Genomic DNA, 25,312 nt, shown 5'->3' with positions numbered 1-25,312 from the left:
TTGTACAGATCAGTAGACGGTCTGTGCCTACTACGCTAAAGGTTTTTTAAAAAAGTTGGCCGGGGGTGTATAATCATGTTTCAATTAAAAATAGGTATGTTAGGTACGTTTGAGAAATCTTGGATACTGTAACAGTGTAACAACATACTTACCTACTCCCTTTTTTTTACGTATCTATAAACATTAGTTACACTTTTTTTTTCAATCATCAATATACATCAAGCCAGCTCCATCATCAAAAGCATAAGGCTTAACAATCTGCTTTGTTCCGAACGGCTGGCTCTCTCCTATCCTGTCTTCCTTCTCTCTACGCTTTCGGGACGATAAGACCTTAATGGTTATAGTTCCCTCTATCAAACCCCTCGGAAAAAACTTTACTAATCTTATAACTGGAAACCCCAAACCCATTGGAAAAAAAAACTTCACCTCTACATCAGTCCAATTTGCCAATACATCCACCTCATTTGCCAAAATTGTGGACCTTTTGCATAATATCTGCCTGGTACGAATAGAATACACCTTGTTTATCCTGCTCGAATGACACTAGAAAGTCCCACCAGCAGGTACAACAGCAAAAGAATCGGAAAAAAAACAAGAAACCTTGGCTCCATAAAGCATACTATGGGATTTATAAGGTAATTAAAGGGGAGACTTAGACACGCGACCATGTAACCCCCCGATGTCATTATTGCATGTTGTTTTTCTATTCTAATCCCTTGTGTTTACGATTGTTATATCTCCTGCATTAGAATAAAGCTGGCACCTATACCTAGTAAAATAGGATTGCATTTACCTGTGTACGAGTTCTGTTTTGAAAAGCCCCTCTGAAAGCTAGGTGCACCAGTCTTTTATCTTGCACTGTCACCTCCCCTTCATGCTAGGTGGACTACTGCACCAGCCTATAGCACTGCTACCTTTTACACGAAATGTTATAGCCGTGAAATAGTATAGCCTTTTGTCGGAGGCTTGTGTTCACCGTAATGGGAGTGAGATAACAAATCTATATTTCATTTTAACTTTCCTTATCATGTAGGAAGGAAAGTAGTGTATTTACGTGTCGCTTTCCCGGTTGAAAAGATAACGGGAAAGTATGGACAATGGGTAATTAGCCTAAACTCTAGACTAGTCTAAAGGCTGCGAATAAAGCTTTTAATAGGCTTGTTGAACTAGGTGTAAAACAACAATTAGATACCTTGGGTAAAATGTAAAACTACTTTTTTTTCAGATTTGATGGTATTTCAGATTTGGTAGTTTTGGCATCTCCACTAAATTTAAACCCAGGAGTCAAAAGATGTAATTTCGACATCTCCACCAATTTTAAGTCGCTGTCCATTGATTGAAAACAAGATCGCAGATTTTAAGTACATATTTCCCATTAGTAGACGGTCTGTGCCTACTACGCTAAAGGTTTTTATAAAAAGTTGGCCGGGGGTGTATAATCAATTAATCATGTTTCAATTACAAATAGGTATGTTAGGTACGTTTGAGAAATCTTGGATACTGTAACAGTGTAACAACATACTTACCTACTCCCTAAACATAATTTATTGTGTATATTTCCCATTTTCCACGTTTCAGAAAGGAAAGTAGAACAAACGATTATGCTATTTATAGCTACTATGCTAATGTTTTACTTACCTACCGTTTATTTTCTAGACGGTAAGTACATAATTAGGTTACGTAAAGATAGTTAGGTACGTTATTGTACTGTCCGGCGTCTGAAGGTAGTCCGGACTGTCGAAATCGTGAATCTTTAGCGTCCCGAAAACGCTTTGTAACATGGTCGAAAGCGTCAGGTGTTCTCAAGAGTGTGATTAGACCCAAGAAGGTGTTAGAGGTGTACTTTATTCGGGTTAGAGAAGGTAGTCCGGACTGTCGAAATCGTGAATCTTTAGCGTCCCGAAAACGCTTTGTAACATGGTCGAAAGCGTTAGGTGTTCTCAAGAGAGTGATTAGACCCAAGAAGGTGTTAGAGGTGTACTTTGTTCGGGTTAGATTAGCGCGGGTTTTGGGTTAATGTGGCGTGGATTTTGGGTTAGAGTGGCACCCAATTTGGATTCAAATTGTTCTATAATTTCGATATCAAAGTTATGAGCTTATGACCTATCTTTTTGTCGACCGCTCAACAGCCCTCACGGAGTTGCAAATATATTTCATATCTTTTCAAAAAACAAAGCATTGTTTGGATGTGTTGAATTTTTTTGTAGCGAGTTTAGTTTTCCATGTTGTTTTGTTTTTTTATTTCATTAGCTCAACAGCCCTCACGGAGTTGCAAATATATTTCATATCTTTTCAAAAAACAAAGCATTGTTTGGATGTGTTGAATTGTTTTGTAGCGAGTTTAGTTTTCCATGTTGTTTTGTTTCTTTATTTCATTTAATGAGATTAGGCTCGTAGCAATGAACATGGGATGTTAGATGTTCAGGTGTACTAATGGTTTAATTCTCCACAAGGCCACTAGGATTATGTTTGGGATTAACACACTGAAAAATCTTCTGCTTGGAGTTAAAAGTAGGTATTATTAGGTAAAATTAGCTAAAATTACACTGGAAATAAACGGAAAGGTGTAACGCGTTAAACAAATATTACACAATCAAAATTTGATTTTAGATTCACAAAACATCTAACCTTATTCCGATAAACAATAAAACATCTAATTTAGATAATTAGTTTCAATTTATTATTAATTAAATAACTTGACAGAAATATGGTTAAACTTTAGAACAATCCAAGAGCTTTAAGATTAGTTAAAGGTATGCACAACTTTGATCAAGGTTAGATATTTGCAACCACACGTATAAGGCATTTCGTTATGTATCCACTATGTATAAACTTTCAAACATGGATCTAAAATGGAAAATTATTTGCTTTAACTTCACTCCCAGATATTAGATAGGTATTTATTTATATTTTAAAAAATGTTATCTTCAAAATAATTAAGAATTATTTTACTTATTTTAAACAGATAAAATCACTTGGGAACTCAAGCTATAGCAAGGTGCAACTTTCAAAATGTTGTTCTTGTAGATTCGATGACCGAGATACCTGGGCAGTGATGAAGGAATTTCAACACACAAACACTCACACGAACGTCTTGAAAAGAAATGCGAACTGACACAAAACTTGAAAAACTCAAAAGAAAGGTAAAAATCCCAATTTCAGGTGTTTCAAAAAATCTATTTTTAAAATTAGATCACAACTCCCCAACTCACAATTCTCTATCGCGACTATTAACTTTAACGAACAGGTAAAAAATCAAGGTGTTTGGATGCGAGTTTTGTTTTCTCTATAACTTTTTGTATCGCGGAGTAGAGTGGTAGAACAAGATTCAAGATTTGAAGGACAACCAGACCAGAATCAAGAAGAACTGAATGGCGTGGTAGGGGATTGGCTATTGACTACACCATGCTGGCATGGTGCTGTTATGGAGGCCTAGGGTCTAGTTTTTTTTTTTTTTTTAATGGGAGTCTGCCATGGAGTGTATTAATTTCAAAATTGCCATGTTACTCAAAAACCATAAATAGAGAGGTCCATGGAAAGAAGGCCCCTTTCTTTACTATTTTTCTCTTTACTTTCATAGATCATAGATTTAAATAAGTATCTATAATTATGTTTTGGACGATAATCGCCTAAGGTTGTTTTTTTTTTTTTTTTTTTTTAATGGGAGTCTGCCATGGAGTGTATTAATTTCAAAATTTTGCTATGTTACTCAAAAGCCATAAATAGAGAGGTCCATGGAAAGAAGGCCCCTTTCTTTACCTTTTTTCTCTCTACTTTCATAGGTCATAGATTTCAAATAAGTACTTATAATTATGTTTTGGACGATAATGAATTTGAAATTTAATTTATTTTATTTCATCTTACAGCATTTCTCAGGTTTGGAAGAAGCTGTATACCGAAACATCAGTGCTTGCAAGGATTTTGCTGATACAGTCAGGACAGCCTATGGCCCTAATGGAATGAACAAAATTGTAATCAATCACATTGATAAGCTGTTTGTAACAAATGATGCAGCCACCATTATCAGAGAGTTGGAGGTGAATAAGATTTTTTCACTTTCTTTTTAATAAGATGGCACAAGACAATCACTTGAAAATAATTGGGTGACTTAGTATAGTAGTAGGTAGTTTACAAAAGGTCCATTTTGCTGCATACAGTAAATTGTGTCATTAAGTACCACCTCTCTGGGAGAGTTTTGCTATTTCTAGAAAAAATGAAAATAAAACAAAATGAATAAATAATAATTAAAAAATGCATTACTAATATTACCAATTTTTATATTACATATGTGTATATTATCTTGTAATGTGGTTTTGTTTACAAAAGGTCCATTTTGCTGCATACAGTAAATTGTGTCATTAAGTACCACCTCTCTGGGAGAGTTTTGCTATTTCTAGAAAAAAAATGAAAATAAAACAAAATGAATAAATAATAATTAAAAAATTCATTACTTTTATGCCAATTTTTATGTTACATATGTGTATATTATCTTGTAATGTGGTTTCATTTGACAGATTGAACATCCTGCAGCTAAGCTGATCATTTTGGGCTCTCAAATGCAAGAAGAAGAAATGGGGGATGGAACAAATTTTGTCATCATCTTTGCTGGAGCTCTCCTAGTGAATGCTGACAACTTATTGAGAATGGTAAGATCTAACATTGGCATTGTGTTTTAACCAATACTACCAATAGAGTACAATCTTGTTATACTTAAATTTGACAGATTGAACATCCTGCAGCTAAGCTGATCATTTTGGGCTCTCAAATGCAAGAAGAAGAAATGGGGGATGGAACAAATTTTGTGATCATCTTTGCTGGAGCTCTCCTAGTGAATGCTGACAACTTATTGAGAATGGTAAGATCTAACATTAGCATTGTGTTTTAACCAATACTACCAATAGAGTACAATCTTGTTATACTTAAGGTTTGATAATTGGAAAAAAAAGGAGAGAAGATAATACTGGTCAAGAAACTTCCCTGATTAAAAGGAGGGTGTGGGTTCAGTCCCAGCTGTGGTTCAGAGGAGATATTGTCCTGATTGATTTGATATTTTGACCACAAAATGGAGCTTCAAGTGTTAGGTGGTAGAAACAATCTTTTTTTTTTCTTTTTTTTTTCTTCTTCTTAGTTTTAATGATGACTAACTTTCCTACTCAATTCAAATTATTCATGTCGTTTTTTTCAGGGTCTGACTCCATCAGAAATTGTAAACGGATACAAACTGGCTTTGGCCAAGACTCTGGAGATTTTGCCAACCCTGACTTGTTTTGAAGTTAAAGATGTCAGAAATGTTGAGAATGTTACCAAGGGAATCAAATCTGCCATCATGAGCAAACAGTATGGAAATGAAGACTTCCTGACTGACCTCATCACCAAAGCTTGTGGTAAGGCTGAAGTAAATAGCTTGTGGTAAGGCTATAGTAGATGTTGGGTTTCTGGACCAAAAAAAAACATCCTTGAGAAAAAGTGTCTAGACACCTTGAAAAGACCTCATCACCAAAGCTTGTGGTAAGGCTGAAGTAAATAGCTTGTGGTAAGGCTATAGTAGATGTTGGGTTTCTGGACCAAAAAAAAAAAACATCCTTGAGAAAAAGTGTCTAGACACCTTGAAAACTAAATAATATGAGAAAGAAACCCTAGGTATGTTAAGTAATTTGTTATGCTTGGGTATTGAATACATTCACTTGATGAAGAGTTCCTTTTAGATTAAGCTTTTTAGATGATACACGAAAGGAATTGCAAAAGGAAATAATATAAATTTTATAGAATTAAGTAATATGTTTCTTTCAGTGTCAATATTGCCTGATGGTAGCTCTTCATTCAATGTGGACAATGTCCGAATTACAAAGATCTTGGGCTCTGGGCTGTTCAACTCAGAAATTGTTCAAGGCATGGTGTTCAAGAGATCGTAGGTATGTTAAGTAATTTGTTATGCTTGGGTATTGAATACATTCACTTGATGAAGAGTTCCTTTTAGATTAAGCTTTTTAGATGATATACGAAAGGAATTGCAAAAGGAAATAATATAAATTTCATAGAATTAAGTAATATGTTAATATGTTTCTTTCAGTGTCAATATTGCCTGATGGTAGCTCTTCATTCAATGTGGACAATGTCCGAATTACAAAGATCTTGGGCTCTGGGCTGTTCAACTCAGAAATCGTTCAAGGCATGGTGTTCAAGAGATCAGTAGAAGGAGACATTACAAAGCAAACCAAAGCAAAGATTGCCGTGTACACATGTCCAGTAGACATTGCCACAACTGAAACTAAGGTTGGTACAATGGAGAACCAAGGTATTTTGAAATGCCTGTTTAGTGTATCTAAACAATTGTTTATCTTGCTGAGTGAAGTCCCTTTCCCTTTACATTGGTAAAAAAAAAAAAATCAATTTTCTGAAGATGTAGGGAACTGTAACTGCTAAGGTCTTATCGTCCCAAAATCGAAAAGATGAGGAAGACAGGATAGGAGAAAGCCAGCCGTTCCGAGAACGAACATTATCCCATCAGGATAAAATCCACCCCAGGCGGGACTCTAACCCGCGGTCTAGCGCTTACAAGGCAGACGCGCTACCAACCAAGCTAACTAGGCTGGCTCACAATGGGTGGATCTCACCAACATTTTTTCGACCATTAGAAGGCCTGTTAAGATAACAGCCTGTTAAGTTAAATTTGATTTCTATAGGCTTAACAAGGCTGTTAGGGGTTTAAAAGTAAGTTAATGAAACCCACAGTAGAAGGAGACATTACAAAGCAAACCAAAGCAAAGATTGCCGTGTACACATGTCCAGTAGACATTGCCACAACTGAAACTAAGGTTGGTACAATGGAGAACCAAGGTATTTTGAAATGCCTGTTTAGTGTATTAATTGTTTATCTTGCTGAGTGAAGTCCCTTTCCCTTTACATTGGTAAAAAAAAAAAAATCAATTTTCTGAAGATGTAGGGAACTGTAACTGCTAAGGTCTTATCGTCCCAAAATCGAAAAGATGTTCTGTTATTTTTGCACCCTTCTCTTCCTCTTCTTTTTCTTTCTTCAATTTTTCCTTGTACTTCCTATCAGCCTCTTCCCGTTCCTTCGTTCTGTTATTTTTGCACCCTTCTCTTCCTCTTCTTTTTCTTTCTTCAATTTTTCCTTGTACTTCCTATCAGCCTCTTCCCGTTCCTTTTTCTTTCTCTCCCTCTCTTTCTTTGCAGGCTCAAAGTGTTTGTCAAATGAGGCCTTTACCAAATTGAAAGCAGCACCATCTTCTCCTCCTGTGTAAAAATCGGTTTTGCGAGCGAGAAAACCGAAAAATGTGTCCAGAAATTGGGGTACACCTCCTTCATGTTGTTCAGCCATAGCAAGCAACATACCATCAAACCGTGCTTCTTCTGCAGTAAAAAATGTGTCCAGAAATTGGGGTACACCTCCTTCATGTTGTTCAGCCATAGCAAGCAACATACCATCAAACCGTGCTTCTTCTGCAGAAGGCATTTTGAAGATGTTCCACTGATCTTTTAACTTTTTGAGTAGAAACTTGTGTTAATCAACCAGTGGAGGAATCAAATAGAGGAAAACTCACTAGGCCGACAGAAATGCCAAGAGAAAAGCAGATTTGGGAAAACTTTCTGGCTGCTTTCTGGAAATAATTTTGGGAAAAATCGAAAACTTAAATGTGATTCAGAAAACAAAAAACACTTTTGTTCACGGATGGAAAGCGATTTTTTTCAGCTGATCAAATGATCACTAAAAACGATCAACCAAAGAAAAGCGATTATAGTTTGTAACCAAATGCATTCATTGGTTGATCAATTTTGATCATGTCGCACTATCCTCTTCTGTCTACCTCCTGGCCCAATGTGTTTATGTTGTCATGACAACGGTAAACATAATAAAACATTTTTTTTTTTTGAAAAGTTGTAAAAAGAGGCATGGTGCTGTTATGCCTTGAGGTCGATGATCAGGATTCTATCCGAGAGCGCAGAGTAGTGACGTTAATGCTAAACCATACTCTGAACTTTACTGGGAAACTTTTATTTTCCTGATGGAGGGGAAAAGCGAAAATAGAGGGGAAATGAACGCCATGAAAGTTTCAGCATGCTTTGGCAATACATCGATTTTTCGCGTCGTTTTCAGAGTACCACTATACACTGGTAAGTCATGGAACAGGCTATAGAAAGAACTTGAAAATTAGGTAGGTACTTGTTCAGAAGTCATATCAACGGAAAATTTCTACAAAAAGGAGCAGTCATAAATGAGCAGTGACCAAAGAGTACCACTATACACTGGTAAGTCATGGAACAGGCTATAGAAAGAACTTGAAAATTAGGTAGGTACTTGTTCAGAAGTCATATCAATGGAAAATTTCTACAGAAAGGAGCAGTCATAAATGAGCAGTGACCAGTGGATTAGGTTAAACACAAAAAGGAGCTTTCTTTTTTGTTGTAGTGGTGTCTGAATAATTACCAAAAATTCCAAGTAGGTGACCAATGGATTAGGTTAAACACAAAAAGGAGCTTTCTTTTTTGTTGTAGTGGTGTCTGAATAATTACCAAAAATTCCAACAGTGACCAATGGATTAGGTTAAACACAAAAAGGAGCTTTCTTTTTTGTTGTAGTGGTGTCTGAATAATTACCAAAAATTACAAGTAGGTTTTTGGTGTTTAATGATCTTGGTTGGTTTTTACAGTAATGCTTACATAAGGAAGTTGAAAGTATTGATGAGTCAGATTAAAGATGTTTGTTCTTATTGCTTTCAGGTTTCTATTTATACCCTGTCTGTTTTGGGTTGGGTGCACTCGTTGGTAAATTGTTTGAAGATTATCGTGCTAACCTACTTGCTCTGCAAGATGCTCACTACAGACAGTACATTAGAAATCATCCAGATGATTTCCAGCCAGAAGGTAAATTTTTGTCAAACAAAGTTTGAACTCAAAATGTTACACTGAGTATACACAGACAGTACATTAGAAATCATCCAGATGATTTCCAGCCAGAAGGTAAATTTTTGTCAAACAAAGTTTGAACTCAAAATGTTACACTGTGTATACAGTCTGTAACACTACAATCCAAGAAACTTGGTAAAAAGGCAAATTTCATCTGTGTGATATTTGCAAAAAAAAAGTTAAAACTAGGCCTAATTGTTTGAGATTTATTATGGACCAAATAAATAGGTAGGTACTACAGGGAAATTTGTAAAGTTAGAACTCAGAACTCACTCAGAAAAAGGTTCCTATGGGCCCCCAAAGAACCAATTGACCCAAAAATTACTGAGCAGGATTATTAGAGCTATCACTATAGTGACTTGTCACCAAATATTTTTGATCTATTCCATTTTATTTTTTATTTTACCATGTCTCTCTCACAGACATGGAAAAAAAAAAAAAAGAAATACTCATTTTACTATAAGCTCAGATATTTTCAAATTGAAACAAGTAGGTATAATTAACTACTAAAGAATAATAATAATAATAAAAAAAACTCTTTACTTCAAGTTTTACAAATTTCATATATTTAACTTAAAGTCAAGAGTTCATTTTTTTAGTAGTTATTTAAAGTTTTACCAAGTGTAATTTTGGTCTTATTATATAGTATAATTAGTTGAGAAGTCCTCATTCTAATTAGCATTTGTTTTACATTTATTCACAGAAAGGAAAAAGGTTGCTGATCTATTGAAGCCATGGACACCCATTCGTTAAACCAGAATGACATGTCATTTTCTATAGCTGATACAATGTAATGGAGACACGGTACCATTCTGTTACAAGACATTCAATAAAATGCAGTCAATGAGCCAAGAATAAATTAGTTTGAGAATTCAAGTAACTTTATTATGTACATCTTTCTGTGGGTTGTGAGATGCATCCTATTGACTACACCTCAAATTTTTGATTCAAATGCACAAATTATGAATGCAGAACATTTATGCACAAGGGAAAATGACCTAATAGTCAACTCCGAGCATTTGAAAACAACAATTTTTGACACACATATTGACAACCACCATACGGTACCATTCATTAGATTTTTAACCTTAAAAAAAAGAAAAAAAAAAAACACAACAAAACAAACCAAACAAAGCCTGTGATTAACTTCATGTTGAATGTTTGATGCCAGATGGCATGGGAAACGGAACATATGTTTGGACACACATTAAATATGCAGACGCTGAGGCAACTGAACGTTATCCGACGCAAAATTTATATCACAAAAAAAATATTAAGTCAAAATCCCATGTAGACCGAAGGAAAAACTTTTCTCGGCCCACCTCACTATACTATACTTATGATTAGTAGATGAATGGAGAAAGACACCTAGGTATTGGGGATGTTATACATTTTGTATAGAGCGCCCTCAGAGTAGAAAATCATTTAGGGCTTTTGAGGTTTGAGATGTTCAATTGGTTTACCAGTTGGGGTCCAAGATCAGTAAAATTGTAATTTAAATATAGTAAACTAATTATAATGTTTGTTTCTAGAAACCAGTAATGCGTTGATTTTTTTCTTTTCTTTACTGATGCTTTTGAGATGTTACAATCTAGATTAATAACTTGCTTTTTCTGATTCTTGCTCAAGGCTGACAGAGAAACAACAATCTAAAAAAGCAAAGAACAATAACTGGGACAAATTACTAAACCAGATATATTTCTGTTTAATTTTTATAAATCTTGTCCACATATTAAAATCAACCATTAATCTTAAGATACTCATACATAACAAAGTCAAACTTACTCAACAATTCGGATTTAAGTTCCACATAAAAATCAAGTAAAATTACACATTTTTTCGCCTCAGCAGATATATCTGTCACAAAAGCAAACACTTGCCTTGGCATAAACTAAAAGGAAATTGTACTTCATTGCCACTGGCCTCATTAGAATGAATACAGCAACTGGTGTAAAAATTACAAGTTAACTCTAGTGTTACCCCCTTGACGCCTTGACTGACTCTAGCATAATCCATGGTGAAATTTGTGTACCAGAAGTTCCTGAGAATATTGCAGTATTTGTTCTAATTTCGCTAAATACATACAATAGTGGATAAAACAGATCTGAGGTCAGAGTTCAGAATACAATATTACTTTCCAGATTACTTTCCACTATAAAAGCCAAACCGTGGCAACGTGAAATTTGATAATGGGTGAAACAACTTTGGTGTGTTTGTTCTCAATGGTATCTCAAGGGAGGCTGCTCACAGCTTACTTGTATGTTCACTGCTGGGCAAATTGTACATGTGTCGACCTCGAGAGAAAGCTACAGAATGAGAAGAGGATGATTGAATGTTTTGCACAACAAGCTCGAAAGCGAACGGACCTCTGTACTGCATCCGATGGATAGGGAGTTTGGAGGTGTCCTCATGTTGGTGGCCGTAGTGTTGTAGTTCGGACATGGTCAGATCAGAATGGTCCTTGTAATAATCGGTAGATGTGATGTCCACACCATTTGGTGGGTACATCCAGTCACCTGGTGGAAGACAAAAATTTACATCATAAGGTGGAAAGAAAAAAAAAATGTGCCTTCCTCTTGTAATTTTACCACTGGCACTGGCTCAAAAAGAGGGACAAAAAACGAAAGGAACCTCTGACTTGAAAGCGCTGTTTTGCTTTTCAGGGGAAATACGTACGAGGGTACTGAATCCAAATAATACCGCCGCGCGCCGTTCATTTAAGGAGGTTCTTTTTTGAAGAGGGAATGTAATACCAGAGATCTTATACATCATTGCGATAATAAAGAGAGAATCAGGACAGGATAGGAGAAAGCCAGCTGTTCTGAGAACCTTATCTTTTTAAGGATACAGTTCGCCCCAGGCGGGAATCGAATCCGCCATCTCGAGCTTAAAAAATCGAGCGCGATACCTTGCTTTATTGAGGCTAATTTTTTATGCTTTAAAAATGACAAGCTTGTTCATTTCTGTGTCAAATGAGACCAACTAGATTCCTTATCTTTTAAACTCAATAATAAAAACGCGCGAACAACCTACGGTCCGTAATGTTCATACGCCTTAGAAAAAGTACCTATACTTTTTTTTCTTTTACTAACCAGGTAAAAGTCCTATTTCGCCGTCTTTAGCTTTGACGCGTACATGGAACAATGTTTGGACACACATAATATGCAGACTGAAGCAACTGAACGTTATCCAAAATTTATTTCAAAATGGCCTGTAGACCCAAGGAAAACTTTTCCCCACCTCCATATTAGTGATTAGTGTGAATGGAGAAAACACCTAGGTATTGGATGTTACATTTTTTATAGAGCCCTTCAAGTAGAAATCATTTAGGGCTTTTGAGGTTTGAGGATGTTCAATTTGGTTTACAGTTGGTCAAAGTCAGAAATTGTAATTTAAATATATAAATATTATAATGTTATTTGTTTACTAGAAACAAGAATGTTGATTTTTTCTTTTCTTTACTGATGCTTTTGAGATTGTACCTAGATGAATAACTTGTCTTTTTCTGATCTTGTAAGGCTGACAGAGAAACAACAATCATAAAAAGAAAAGAACAATACACTGGGACATAGTTATAACAGATATATTTCTAATTATAAAAATCTTGTCACATATAAAAATCAACCATAATTTCACAGATACATACATAACAAAGTCAACTTATCACAATTCGATTTAAGTCACATAAAATTGAATAAATTACACATTTTTTGCTCAGCAGATATATCTGTCACAATAGCAAACACTTCCTTGGCATAGGAACCAAAATATTTTAGAGTATTTGTTCTAATTTCGCTAAATACATACAATAGTGGATAAAACAGATCTGAGGTCAGAGTTCAGAATACAATATTACTTTCCAGAGTAGAAAGTTTCTCTTTCCCATTCACTGTATCAGATTGATTTTACCTGTAAAAGCCTACTCCTCATCAAACCCAACTACTATGAAAGCCAAACCGTGGCAACGTGAAATTTGGTAATGGGTGAAACAACTTTGGTGTGTTTGTTCTCAATGGCTTTTTTTTTTTTTTTTTTTTTTAAATCTTATCCTAACCATATTTTTGCAGTTCAACCAACCAAACCTCTCTTTATTTAGACTTACACTTGAAGAGTCCTTGTCAATATTTTTGTCTTGATTGTCATTGTTACTTGCATCAGATCTATTTGGTTTACATAACAAAATCCCACACTCCTCAAATGTTTCCCGTATAGCTGTTATTCTCAGTGAGATGAATTTTGGCAGCACTTTGTTTTGCAAGTTCAATTGACTCAAAGGTCTCTGGTTCAAATCGGTCAAGTTGACAAAGTTCTGAGAGTCTGTGTGGTTTTGGTACATCAGTTTGTATACATTTGAATTTTGACGTAAGGGATTGGCAAGGTTAAATTCTATCCGTTCTAAATTTACAAGATTGTGAAAATTGAATTTGAACACCTTGAGCCACTCTGTGCTAGAATCAGCTTCATCCACAAGTCCTCCTGCAAATATAATCAAAACATCATTTTTAACAGAGATATGAGTAGTTTTGGTCTTAATCTTCTATGAACAGCACCTATCTAAGACTTACTTTGGTGCTACTTAAGAACTATTTTTTTATCATTATTATTATTATTTTTTTTTTCTGATGATATTGATTTCAGGTCAGCAGGTCACTGTGTACCTCATAACGTTATTGGCCATGGAGATTATTAATTTATACCTATGATATCATCTACTACAGAATTTTTCACCTTTCCTTCTCTTGGTACATACCAAACAATTACAAGAAATACCTTTCTGCTAAGTAGGTACTCATTGTCCAACTGTTTCCTACACAGACTACAGACTTACCAGGAAAAACATGTACATTGGGCAAGAAAGAGCTTTTCTCACTTCTCTGAAGAGATAAAATTTGGAATTGTTCACTGGTTTTGCTCTTGGCTGCAATTATAACAGTTGATGCTTCCTTCCACCTCATTTCTCTGTAAATTAATTGGAAATGATACCAAGGTAAATTTTGATGATCGAACCCGCGACCTAGCGATCACAAGGCAGGCACGATATCCTTTAAACTAAGCGGCTTTACTTCTTTACATTATTAGATCATAATACATACTTGGGTATTTTTATAAGGCCAGCCACTCACTCTTACGTAGACCTGGGAGAATGACCTAATGGCAAAGTTCCCGACATTTGACAACAATCGAACCCGCGACCTAGCGATCACAAGGCAGGCACGATATCCTTTAAACTAAGCGGCTTTACTTCTTTACATTATTAGATCATAATACACACTTGGGTATTTTTATAAGGCCAGCCACTCACTCTTACGTAGACCTGGGAGAATGACCTAATGGCCAAGTTCCCGACATTTGACAACAATAACAACAGGTAGGCCTGATAGTGAGGTCCGCCTGTCAGGTCTACCTGTGACAACAATAACAACAGGTAGACCTGATAGTGAGGTCCGCCTGTCAGGTCTACCTGATAATAAGTGGCTGACCAGGTTATCTAGTACCCACAGTCTCATGCTGAAAGAAAGACATTGTGGGTATCTGCACATGTGCAGACCTGCAGATGAAGGATTGCAATCCCACATGATCCCATGCAGGATTTTGTAATCCCACATTGTAAGCCCAAGTGCAGCGGTCCGGCTGAACAGCAAGTTTGACCTGCGCCGCCTGTGCAAGGCCGTGAACGCGACCGCCCTGCCCAGACTTGTAAGTACCTACATCGAAATGCCCTCGTTTTTTTTATAGAGGAAACTGTAACTACAGAGGTCTTATCGTCCCGAAATCGGAGAGAGAAGGATTACAGGATAGAAAGCCAGCCTTTCTGAGGATGAACCTTATTTGTACAGGATAAAGTTCGCCTTGGGCGTCAATCGAACCCGCGACCTAGCGATCACAAGGCAGGCACGATATCCTTTAAACTAAGCGGCTTTACTTCTTTACATTATTAGATCATAATACACACTTGGGTATTTTTATAAGGCCAGCCACTCACTCTTACGTAGACCTGGGAGAATGACCTAATGGCCAAGTTCCCGACATTTGACAACAATAACAACAACAGGTAGACCTGATAGTGAGGTCCGCCTGTCAGGTCTACCTGATAATAAGTGGCTGACCCAAGAAAAAAACCTCGTATTTCTTCCCCAACAGACTCCCCCAGCTGCCTCTGAGCTAGGCTATGCAGACAGTGTGGCTGTAGACGAGCTAGGTGACACGGCTGTGGTGGTGTTTAAACTGGAAGCAGCCGAGTCTCGTATTGCCACTCTGGTGATTAGAGGTGCCACGGAGAACTACATGGACGATATTGAACGCGCTGTGGACGACGGAGTGAACACGTTCAAAGGAATCACCAAGGTAAATTCAGTTAAACTAAAGTTCATGCGCAAAAGACATTAATTAACATGTTACCTTCTCACCAAGGTAAATTCAGTTGAATCAGAGTTAGTGGCTACTGGCTAGTTATAGGTTTGATAATGGGAACAAGAACAACGGAGCTCTTATCGTTCCGAAATCGAAGAGAGTGAGAGGACAGGATAGAAGAAAGCCAGCCGTTCCGAAAACGAACGTTATCTGTTTAGGATAATGTTCGCCCGTGCGGGAATTGGACAGTAGAAGCAGGATATTTTCAATTCTATAAAAAAAAAAAAAAAAAAAAAAACTAAAGTTGGTGGCTATTTGAAAAGAAAAAAAAATGTTAGTCTTATCGTCCCGAAATCAGCATAGAAGAAAGCCAGCCTTTCCGCGAACGAACATTATCCGTTCAGGATAAAATCCGCCCCGGCCGGGAATCGAAGCCGCGGCCTAGCGCTTACAAGGCTGACGCGCTACCAACCAAGCTAACTAGGCTTTCTCACCAAGGTAAATTCAGTTGAATCAGAGTTGGTGGCTACTGGCTAGTTATAGGTTTGATAATGGGAACAGTAACAACGGAGCTCTTATTGTTCCGAAATCGAAGAGAGTGAGAGGATAGGATAGGAGAAAGCCAGCCGTTCCGAAAACGAACGTCATCTGTTTAGGATAATGTTCGCCCGTGCGGGAATTGGACAGTATAAGCAGGATATTTTCAATTCTACTTCTTCCCCCAGGATGGCCGTTTCCTCCCCGGAGCAGGAGCTACGGAGATTGAGCTCGCTCACCAGATCTCCAAATACGCCGATACCCTGTCTGGTCTAGAACAATACGCTGTGCATAGTTTTGCCACCTCCCTGGAGGTGTTTGTCAAAACTCTGGCCGAGAATACGGGCGTCAAATCCAACGAGGTGATATCCAAGCTATACTCTGCGCACAATGAGGGCAAGAAGACCTACGGATTTGATATCAATGTAAGTTTTTCTGTGGTAGCTGTCTGGCTGGGGGACTTTAACAAGGGAGTAGACCAGATCAGTCTAGCTTTCGGACTTTAAACAGGGAGGATACCAGCCTTAAATTTCCTTTGCTAAAGAAATATGTAGTAAAGGTCGAGTGCGAAGGGTATCCATTTGTTAAATTTTTGTAGCCAAAACCAAATGTCAGTCCAAAGCAATCACCTCAGCTAGGGCTGATTGAGAGGCTGACGAAAAACGCCGACCCCGTTAGAACACGGGAAAGCGAGGAAGAAGAAGTTAGTTTTTCTGTGGTAGTGTTGATTAGAAGAAAAAAAGATTAATGTTTCATCTCTTAATAAAAAAGAGAAAAAAAAGAGGTTTGATAGAGGAAACTGGAACTGCTTTTTTAAAAAGCCTTTTTACAAACTGTACCTATGTATATTATTATGTTCTACAAAGTAGTGTATTCGATTGTTACAGGGTGAGAACTCCTCAGTGATAGATGCTGCTGAGGCTGGTATTCTGGATCTCTACCTGACCAAAATGTGGGCGCTGAAGTATGCCACCAGTGCCGCCAACACAATCCTACAGGTGAGAGAAAGAAATAGGATGATAGGAAAAAAAAAGGGCCAGGTCGAGTGGATTGGAACACATTACATGCCTTCAGACACGCTCCATTTGTCAAGGGTCTAGGTTTTCCTTGTCCTCGGGATCAATTTAATTTGAAGAAACCATTAAATTTACTGATTAAAATTTGTAATGGAATAATTAGTAAAAATCGTGAGTGTTGAAATATGGAAATTGTTTGCAAAGGTGGCACTTAGTAATGCTGTGATATCCACAAAAGTTGTGAATTGGATCAAGAAGATAATGTGTTGGATCTGATGGAGAAATACCAAATGCAAGACAGAGACCAGTTCAAAGTAAGTTTCCTACTCTAAACAGATGAGGTTTGTTCTTGGAACAGCTGGCTCTCTCCTATCCTGTCCTCCTTCTCTCTTTGATGTCGAGAATAGTCAAGATGATAAAATTTGTAGAGGCTCTTGTTTCATCGTAGATAATTATCTCTTTTATTTTCTGTTAGGTACCCAGCTGGCTTTCTCCTATCCTGTCCTCCTTCTCTGTTTAATGTCGAGAATAGTCAAGATGATAAAACTTGTAGAGGCTCTTGTTTCATCGTAGATAATTATCTCTTTTTATTTTCTGTTAGGTACCTCATTACTTGTAGGTGGGTACTTCTACTTTTCCTTCAAGCTGGTTTCCAAAATTTGTTTGTATTTTTCTATCATTGTCAAATAGCTTAATTAATGGTAGTAGTTATTTTCTGTTAGGTACCTCATTACTTGTAGGTGGGTACTTCTACTTTTCCTTCAAGCTGGTTTCCAAAATTTGTTTGTATTTTTCTCTCATTGTCAAATAGCTTGATTAATGGTAGTAGCTACCTATATCAAGACTCAAATTCAATTAATGTTCATATTTTCCGCGGTCTAGCGCTTACAAGGCAGACGCGCTACCAACCAAGCTAACTAGGCTGGCTCACAATGGGTGGATCTCACCAACATTTTTTCGGCCATTAGAAGGCCTGTTAAGATAACTGTGTCGAAATTTGAACAAGGAAAGGAACAGTCTCATAGATCAGTGGGAATATTCCATGAAGATATTGAAATTGAGAGATGCGGATATTTGTGTTGTTGAGAAGGTAAGCATGTCCCTTGAAGTGTGTTAGTTAAGTTAGTCTTTTTTTTTTTATTTAAACAGCGCCCCGGGCGGGAATCGAACCCGCGGCTTAGCGCTTACAAGGCAGACGCACTACCAACTAAGCTAACTAGGCTGACTAGTGTGCTATTAAAATCAGGCAACTTACGGGCTGTAGTTTTGAAAGATATGTTACTGTTTTCTTCTCACCATATTTCACCCACCAGATATTTTTCTGTTTATTTCTTTACAAATTTACCTTCTGATCTCTATCCTAAACATTAAAGTTGTAAAGATACAGTTCATGTGTTGCTCAGAGCATTATCACGTTTTACTTTGTTTTTTACCCATGCATTTTTTTATTAATAAAAAAAAAAATTAACACCATCTAAGTAGTGCTGTGTATTTTTTATTTCCCCCGAAGGAGACATTACAAAGCAAACCAAAGCAAAGATTGCCGTGTACACATGTCCAGTAGACATTGCCACAACTGAAACTAAGGTTGGTATAATGGAGAACCAAGGTATTTTGAAATGCCTGTTTAGTGTATCTAAACAATTGTTTATCTTGCTGAGTGAAGTCCCTTTCCCTTTACATTGGTTAAAAAAAAAATCAATTTTTGAAGACATAGGGAACTGTAACTGCTAAGGTCTTATCGTCCCAAAATCGAAAAGAGGAGGAAGACAAGATAGGAGAAAGCCAGCCGTTCCGAGAACGAACATTATCCCATCAGGATAAAATCCACCCCAGGCGGGACTCTAACCCGCGGTCTAGCGCTTACAAGGCAAACGCGCTACCAACCAAGCTAACTAGGCTGGCTCACAATGGGTGGATCTCACTAACATTTTTTCGGCCATTAGAAGACCTGTTAAGATAAATTGATAATTGGAAAAAAAAGGAGAGAAGATAATACTGGTCAAGAAACTTCCCTGATTAAAAGGAGGGTGTGGGTTCAGTCCCAGCTGTTGGAGGAGATATTGTCCTGATTGATTTGATATTTTGACCACAATAATGGAGCTTCAAGTGTTAGGTGGTAGAAACAATCTTTTTTTCTTCTTCTTAGTTTTAATGATGACTAACTTTCCTACTCAATTCAAAATATTCATGTCCATATTTTTTTTTTTTTTTTTTTTTTAGCATACCTATCAGCATTTGTCTCCAGACAATGAGAGAGAAATACTTATTGATATGATATTAATGAATCATCAAGACACAAGGCTTGGATAATATTAATGAGAGAAGGAAGACATAATACAAACAACAACAAAATTGGATAATATAAAAGATTTTGAACATTTATTGAGAAATATTAAACCAAGTGGGGTGACAGTATACATCTGATCAAAATGAAGAAGAAAAATCATGTATGACAAGTGTTAATTGGAAAAAGGAAACAAAAAGAGCTGTAATTTCAACACTTATGGACCCTTTCTTTGAACTGATATTTAAACATAGATACAAAACAAAGTTGGCAAATCTGGAATGTGAAAATGAGATGTGTACAGACAGGATGTTGTGTTCAGTTCAAACTGTGAAGTGAATGTCCTGTTATTTCAACAAGTGTGATAGACAAAATAGGGGGAAAAGACAAGATACCTAGCAAAGGCCCATTAAGACCTATGCACTCATAAAAAAAAAAGATTATTCTTGATGTGAGCTGAACAAAAGTGCTCTGAGGAATGAACCTCAGGTCCTGAAGGTGTCAAAGGTGAACGAAGATAGAACAATAAGGTACCTATCTAGGTCTTAACCAAATTTACAGTTAGAAAAATCCATTTCAGGGTGTTGTTCCATGAACTTCTTGAGGACATCCTGCTTTTTCTGCTCATCAGAAGTGGGTAGACCCATTTCTTTTTGCCGTTGATCATACATCATTTTCTCTACAAGTCCTCTGGTTTCACCATCCAGATCAGACAGTTTAGATGGCTCGGGGTTTATTTTCTTTGTATTGATTTCTGGGTCTGTTGTGACTAATTTAGACCACCATTCCATCTTGTTTATCTTCTCCATGTTGATCATTACAGTTTTGGCATTCTCAAACACCCATGTTGACTCTTCCAATTTGATTTCATGTTCTAGTTCTCCATCAATGATGGGCGTCTCACCCACAGTAAGTAAGTTTACTAATCGTTCTTTCATTTGCCAGGGCACTGTGCTTATCAAATCCGCGGACGAGCTGATGAAATTCTCGCGCGGTGAAGAGAACCAACTGGAAGAACAAATCAAAGCGATTGCCGACACCGGAGCTAACGTTGTCGTGGCCGGTGCCAAGTTCGGTGACATGGCCCTGCACTATTTGAACAAGTACGGTTTGATGGGGGTCCGGCTGAACAGCAAGTTTGACCTGCGCCGCCTGTGCAAGGCCGTGAACGCGACCGCCCTGCCCAGACTTGTAAGTACCTACATCAAAATGCCCTCGTTTTGCCCTGCGCCGCCTGTGCAAGGCCGTGAACGCGACCGCCCTGCCCAGACTTGTAAGTACCTACATCAAAATGCCCTCGATCCTGATGATGACTAGACTGGTTCCATACGTGCCCTATCTTCTTGTATATAGCTTGTTGCCTGATTTATATTAACCTTTCCCGACCTGTTAATGTGTGTGACACAGTTGCAATTACGTTTAAAAATCAGTTTGTTAGAAAGATAGAAAGTGAATGCGTGCAGACCAACGTGTCAATTTTCGCTAATAAAACCCCTCATTTAAGGTCTTTCTGAAACGATCGTGATCCTTGAGCTTTTGTCCCTTTGGATCAAGAGAAGTTTGCCCTACCAAGTACGAATAGGTACTGACGCGAACGTGTGTTGAACTTTTGCTTCATATGATCATGGGGAACACTGTCTCATCTTATATTCATATTTTTCAGGAGGACGAACTCAAGCGCCAGAAACTACTGAAAGATCTCAAGCAGGCAGAAAACATTCTTCAAAATGAGGTGCAAGAATTGAAAGCCAAAGATGTGGAATATGAGCAGATAGTGAAGATGTGTCGAAATTTGAACAAGGAAAGGAACAGTCTCATAGATCAGTGGGAATATTCCATGAAGATTTTGAAATTGAGAGATGCGGATATTTGTGTTGTTGAGAAGGTATGTCCCTTGAAGTATGTTAGTTGAGTTAGTCTTTTTTTTTTTATGTGTCGAAATTTGAACAAGGAAAGGAACAGTCTCATAGATCAGTGGGAATATTCCATGAAGATATTGAAATTGAGAGATGCGGATATCTGTGTTGTTGAGAAGGTAAGCAAGAAATCTTCTATTATTTCTTAGGTTTATATTAGACATCCTATGTATTAACATTATTTCTTCCCGTCAGTTCAGGTCAGAGAGAAAAAAAAACGTAATTTTTTTTTAATTTAAACAGGTCTTGATTATTGTTCCATAAAATGCAATGTTTTACCAATAAAATATATGAGACCTTGTTTAGACTGCGAGAGTAAAGGGACTTTTCAGTCCTATGCTGGTAGTATAAAGAAGGTATATTCTATTCTATGTGCCTTGAAATAATGCAAAAGCGATACTGAGGTTAAATCTTTTTTTTTTTAAGCAAGAAATCTTCTGGAGCAGAGATAACGCCAGCCTAATTAGCTTGCTTGGTAGCGCGTCTGCCTTGTAAGCGGTAGGCCGCGGATTCGATTCCCGCCTGGGGCGAATTTTATCCTAAACAGATAAGGTTCCTTCTCGGAACGGCTGGCTTTCTCCTATCCTGTCTTCATTCTCTTTTAGATTTCAGGACGATACAGTTCTTAGCAGTTACAATTCCCTCTATCAAACCTAAAAAAAAAAAAATCTTATGGAGTAGAGATACAGCCAGCCTAGTTAGCTTGGAAGGTAGTGAGCCTACCATGGCAGTTGGTCGTGGGTGTGATTCCCGCTCAGGGCGAAATCATTATTAACCAGATAAATTTCGTTCTCGCAACGGCTACGGCTGTCTGAGAAAAAAAACTTGGCCTTAGGCAAGCTGTACTCTGCGCACAATGAGGGCAAGAAGACGTACGGATTTGATATCAATGTAAGTTTTTCTGTGGTAGCTGTCTGGCTCGGGAACTTTAACAAGGGAGTAGACCAGATCAGTCTGGCTTTCGGACTTTAAACAGGGAGGATACCTGCCTTAAATTTCCTTTGCTAAAGAAATATATGTAGTAAAGGTTGAGTGTGAAGGGTATCCATTTGTAAAATTTTTGCAGCCAAAAGCAAATGTCAGTCCAAAGCAATCACCTTAGCTAGGGCTGATTGAGAGGCTGACGAAAAACGCCGACCCCGTTAGAACACGGGAAAGCGAGGAAGTTAGTTTTTCTGTGGTAGAGTTGATTAGAAGAAAAAAAATATTAATGTTTCATCACTTAATAAAAAAGAGAAAAAAAGAGTTTTGATAGAGGAAACTGTAACTGCTTTTTACAAACTGTACCTATATTATTATGTTCTACAAAGTAGTGTATTCAATTGTTACAGGGGGAGAACTCCTCGGTGATAGATGCTGCTGAGGCTGGTATCCTGGATCTCTACCTGACCAAAATGTGGGCGCTGAAGTATGCCACTAGTGCTGCCAACACAATCCTACAGGTGAGTAAAAAATCCTTTCTCAGTTTGCTGTTAAAAGATCAATAACACCCGACACGTTAATATTTTAGCCCGAAAATGATGCCAGTGGAAATTTTTATATGAAAAGAAAAGAGAATAATAATTCGCAAGTACTGTAACAGTGGAGATCTTACCGTTTTGATAGAGGGCACTGTAACAGTGGAGGTCTTCCGGTCCCGAAATAAATGGGAGGACAGGATAGGAGAAAGCCACCTATTCCGAGAACGAACCTTTTCTTTTTAAGCTAAAGTTCGCCTCGTGCGGGAGTCAAACCCGCGACCTAGCGCTTCAAGGCAGGCGCGCTACCTTCCAAGCTAGCTAGGCTGGCTTTATGTCTCCTCTTAGAGTGAGTCATATTTTTCCTTAGATTTTCTAGCGTTCTATTCCTCCCGCAGGAAAGATAAAAGAAATTTCGGTTGAACAAGTAGATTGTCAAAAGACAGCAAGGTGCATCAATCCACCCGAACCCGTTCGACTCGACTAAAAAAAAAATAATTTCTCTTTATATTTATCCATGAAACTAAGCCTTATCATTTTATTTTCAGGTGGACCAGATCATTATGGCCAAGAGAGCGGGAGGGCCGAAAGCCCCCGCCCAGGGTGGTGGTGCTGATCCTGATGATGACTAGACTGGTTCCATACGTGCCCTATCTTCTTGTATATAGCTTGTTGCCTGATTTATATTAACCTTTCCCGACCTATTAATGTGTGTGACACAGATTACGTTTAAAAATCAGTTCGTTAGAAGGATAGAAAGTGAATGCGTGCAGACCAACGTGTCAATTTTCGCTAATAAAACACCTCATTCGAAGGATAGAAAGTGAATGCGTGCAGACCAACGTGTCAATTTTCGCTAATAAAACCCCTCATTTAAGGTCTTTCTGAAACGATCGTGATCCTTGAGCTTTTGTCCCTTTGGATCAAGAGAAGTTTGCCCTACCAAGTACGAATAGGTACTGACGCGAACGTGTGTTGAACTTTTGCTTCATAGGATCATGGGGAACACTGTCTCATCTTATCATTAATCGTAGTACCTTCCACTAATAGGAACTTGCACTATTTTGTTGTAGGTTTTAATCTCCAGCCCTATTCCACAGAGGTCCTCTCACTCCAAAAATCTTGCCTTTCTCTCTTCTTGTACAGCAAAAATTGACAAAGACCTCTATTAACAATTCCATTCCTTTCTTATTTTCAGATCAGAGACCTGATTCAAAAGAAAGCTGAACTGTTAACCAAAACAAATGATCAAGACTTGAAAAGAAAACATGTGAAGAAAGCAATCAAGTCTGCAATTGACAGTATGAATCAAAATAATGTAGGTGTCTTCTACCTAAACCACCTCTTAGCCTCATAACTCAATGTTAAAATAAAATTGTTGACTTTCATCCAAGCATTAGATACTTGGAAAATGTCCAAACTTGAATCTGTAAACAGAGGTCCCTCCTTCACTTTTGTGTCCAGCTAAGAAAACATGTGAAGAAAGCAATCAAGTCTGCAATTGACAGTATGAATCAAAATAATGTAGGTGTCTTCTACCTAAACCACCCCTTATCCTCATAACTCAATGTTAAAATAATATTGTTGACTTTCATCGAAGCATTAGATACTTGGAAAATGTCCAAACTTGAATCTGTAAACAGAGGTCCCTCCTTCACTTTTGCTTCCAGCTCCTTGACTATTGTTTAAGTTTTTAAATAGGTAACTAAGTTACCTATTTAAAAACTTGTTACAAGTCTTGTTTAATTTAGAATTATAGATAGAGAATGTTGGGATTCCTATTCTAATCTTCCAACAACAGGGATAAGTACTTTGTTTATTTCAATTCTATATCAGTACTGATTAAAGGATAAAAAGAAACTAACCATCCCATTATTTATTCCTTTTCAAGGAGCTAATCAACACCCTACAAAACCAGCTCAACTCTGAAAACGAAATGTGTTTAAGTCAGAAAAATGAAAAGGATCACTTTGAAAGCTTGGTCAAACAAATGAAGAAAAAAACAAGCTACTTAGAGGACAGATGTCAAATGTTGGCTTTCGAGGAGAACAAATATAAATCTAAAATAGAAAAACAGAAGAGTTTGATTGATTGGGCGGAGAGTGTTCTTCAGGAAACAAATTCAGAATTGGATCAAGAAGATAATGTGTTGGATCTGATGGAGAAATACCAAATGCAAGACAGAGACCAGTTCAAAGTAAGTTTCCTACTCTAACCAGATGAGGTTTGTTCTTGGAACAGCTGGCTTTCTCCTATCCTGTCCTCCTTCTCTGTTTAATGTCGAGAATAGTCAAGATGATAAAACTTGTAGAGGCTCTTGTTTCATTGTAGATAATGATCTCTTTTTATTTTCTGTTAGTTACCTCATTACTTGTAGGTAAGTACTTCTACTTTTCCTTCAAGCTGGTTTCCAAAATTTGTTTGTATTTTTCTCTCATTGTCAAATAGCTTAATTAATGGTAGTAGGTACCTATATCAAGACTCAAATTCAATTAATGTTCATATTTTTCAGGAGGACGAACTCAAGCGCCAGAAACTACTGAAAGATCTCAAGCAGGCAGAAAACATTCTTCAAAACGAGGTGCAAGAATTGAAAGCCAAAGATGTGGAATATGAGCAGATAGTGAAGATGTGTCGAAATTTGAACAAGGAAAGGAACAGTCTCATAGATCAGTGGGAATATTCCATGAAGATATTGAAATTGAGAGATGCGGATATTTGTGTTGTTGAGAAGGTAAGCATGTCCCTTGAAGTATGTTTGTTAGGTTGGTCTTTTTTTTATTTAAACAGGTCTTGATTGTTGTTCCATAAAATGCAATGTTT

General features: G+C 37.4%; 3 protein-coding genes and 1 long non-coding RNA gene across 4 annotated transcripts in view; 3 read left to right on the top strand and 1 right to left on the bottom strand.

Moving 5' to 3' along the window:
• Positions 1-3,812: 3,812 nt before the first annotated feature.
• On the top strand, positions 3,813-23,191 carry LOC103509961 (T-complex protein 1 subunit theta). Its single transcript, XM_026824134.1, has 11 exons — positions 3,813-4,037; positions 4,515-4,646; positions 5,186-5,384; positions 6,071-6,295; positions 8,740-8,883; positions 9,629-9,656; positions 14,538-14,622; positions 15,067-15,270; positions 16,002-16,238; positions 16,701-16,811; positions 23,038-23,191. The coding sequence occupies exons 1-11, from the start codon at positions 3,813-3,815 to the stop codon at positions 23,119-23,121; spliced, it is 1,674 nt and encodes a 557-aa protein (XP_026679935.1). The 3' UTR covers positions 23,122-23,191.
• LOC113467762 (nuclear migration protein nudC-like) lies at positions 7,015-7,668 on the bottom strand. The gene is made up of 2 exons (XM_026824147.1): positions 7,386-7,668; positions 7,015-7,295 (listed from the first exon to the last, which is right to left on the bottom strand). The coding sequence occupies exons 1-2, from the start codon at positions 7,472-7,474 to the stop codon at positions 7,034-7,036; spliced, it is 351 nt and encodes a 116-aa protein (XP_026679948.1). The 5' UTR covers positions 7,475-7,668; the 3' UTR covers positions 7,015-7,033.
• On the top strand, positions 8,930-9,918 carry LOC113467763. The gene is made up of 2 exons (XR_003391724.1): positions 8,930-8,979; positions 9,629-9,918. It is a non-coding gene; the product is annotated as an uncharacterized LOC113467763 (long non-coding RNA).
• A 296-nt stretch (positions 23,192-23,487) lies between the features above and the next one.
• The window catches only part of LOC103509959 (coiled-coil domain-containing protein 39), a 21,586-nt gene continuing 19,761 nt past the window's right edge, over positions 23,488-25,312 (top strand). The window contains exons 1-5 of the mRNA XM_026824133.1: positions 23,488-23,499; positions 23,688-23,807; positions 23,954-24,013; positions 24,381-24,686; positions 25,002-25,223. Coding sequence (XP_026679934.1) covers positions 23,488-23,499; positions 23,688-23,807; positions 23,954-24,013; positions 24,381-24,686; positions 25,002-25,223 — 720 coding nt within the window. The remainder of the gene's footprint in view (positions 23,500-23,687; positions 23,808-23,953; positions 24,014-24,380; positions 24,687-25,001; positions 25,224-25,312) is intronic.

The sequence above is a fragment of the Diaphorina citri genome, unplaced genomic scaffold (assembly GCF_000475195.1).
Source record: "Diaphorina citri unplaced genomic scaffold, Diaci psyllid genome assembly version 1.1 scaffold546, whole genome shotgun sequence".
Lineage (NCBI taxonomy): Eukaryota > Metazoa > Arthropoda > Insecta > Hemiptera > Psyllidae > Diaphorina > Diaphorina citri.
This window is presented reverse-complemented; position numbering and strand designations above follow the sequence as displayed.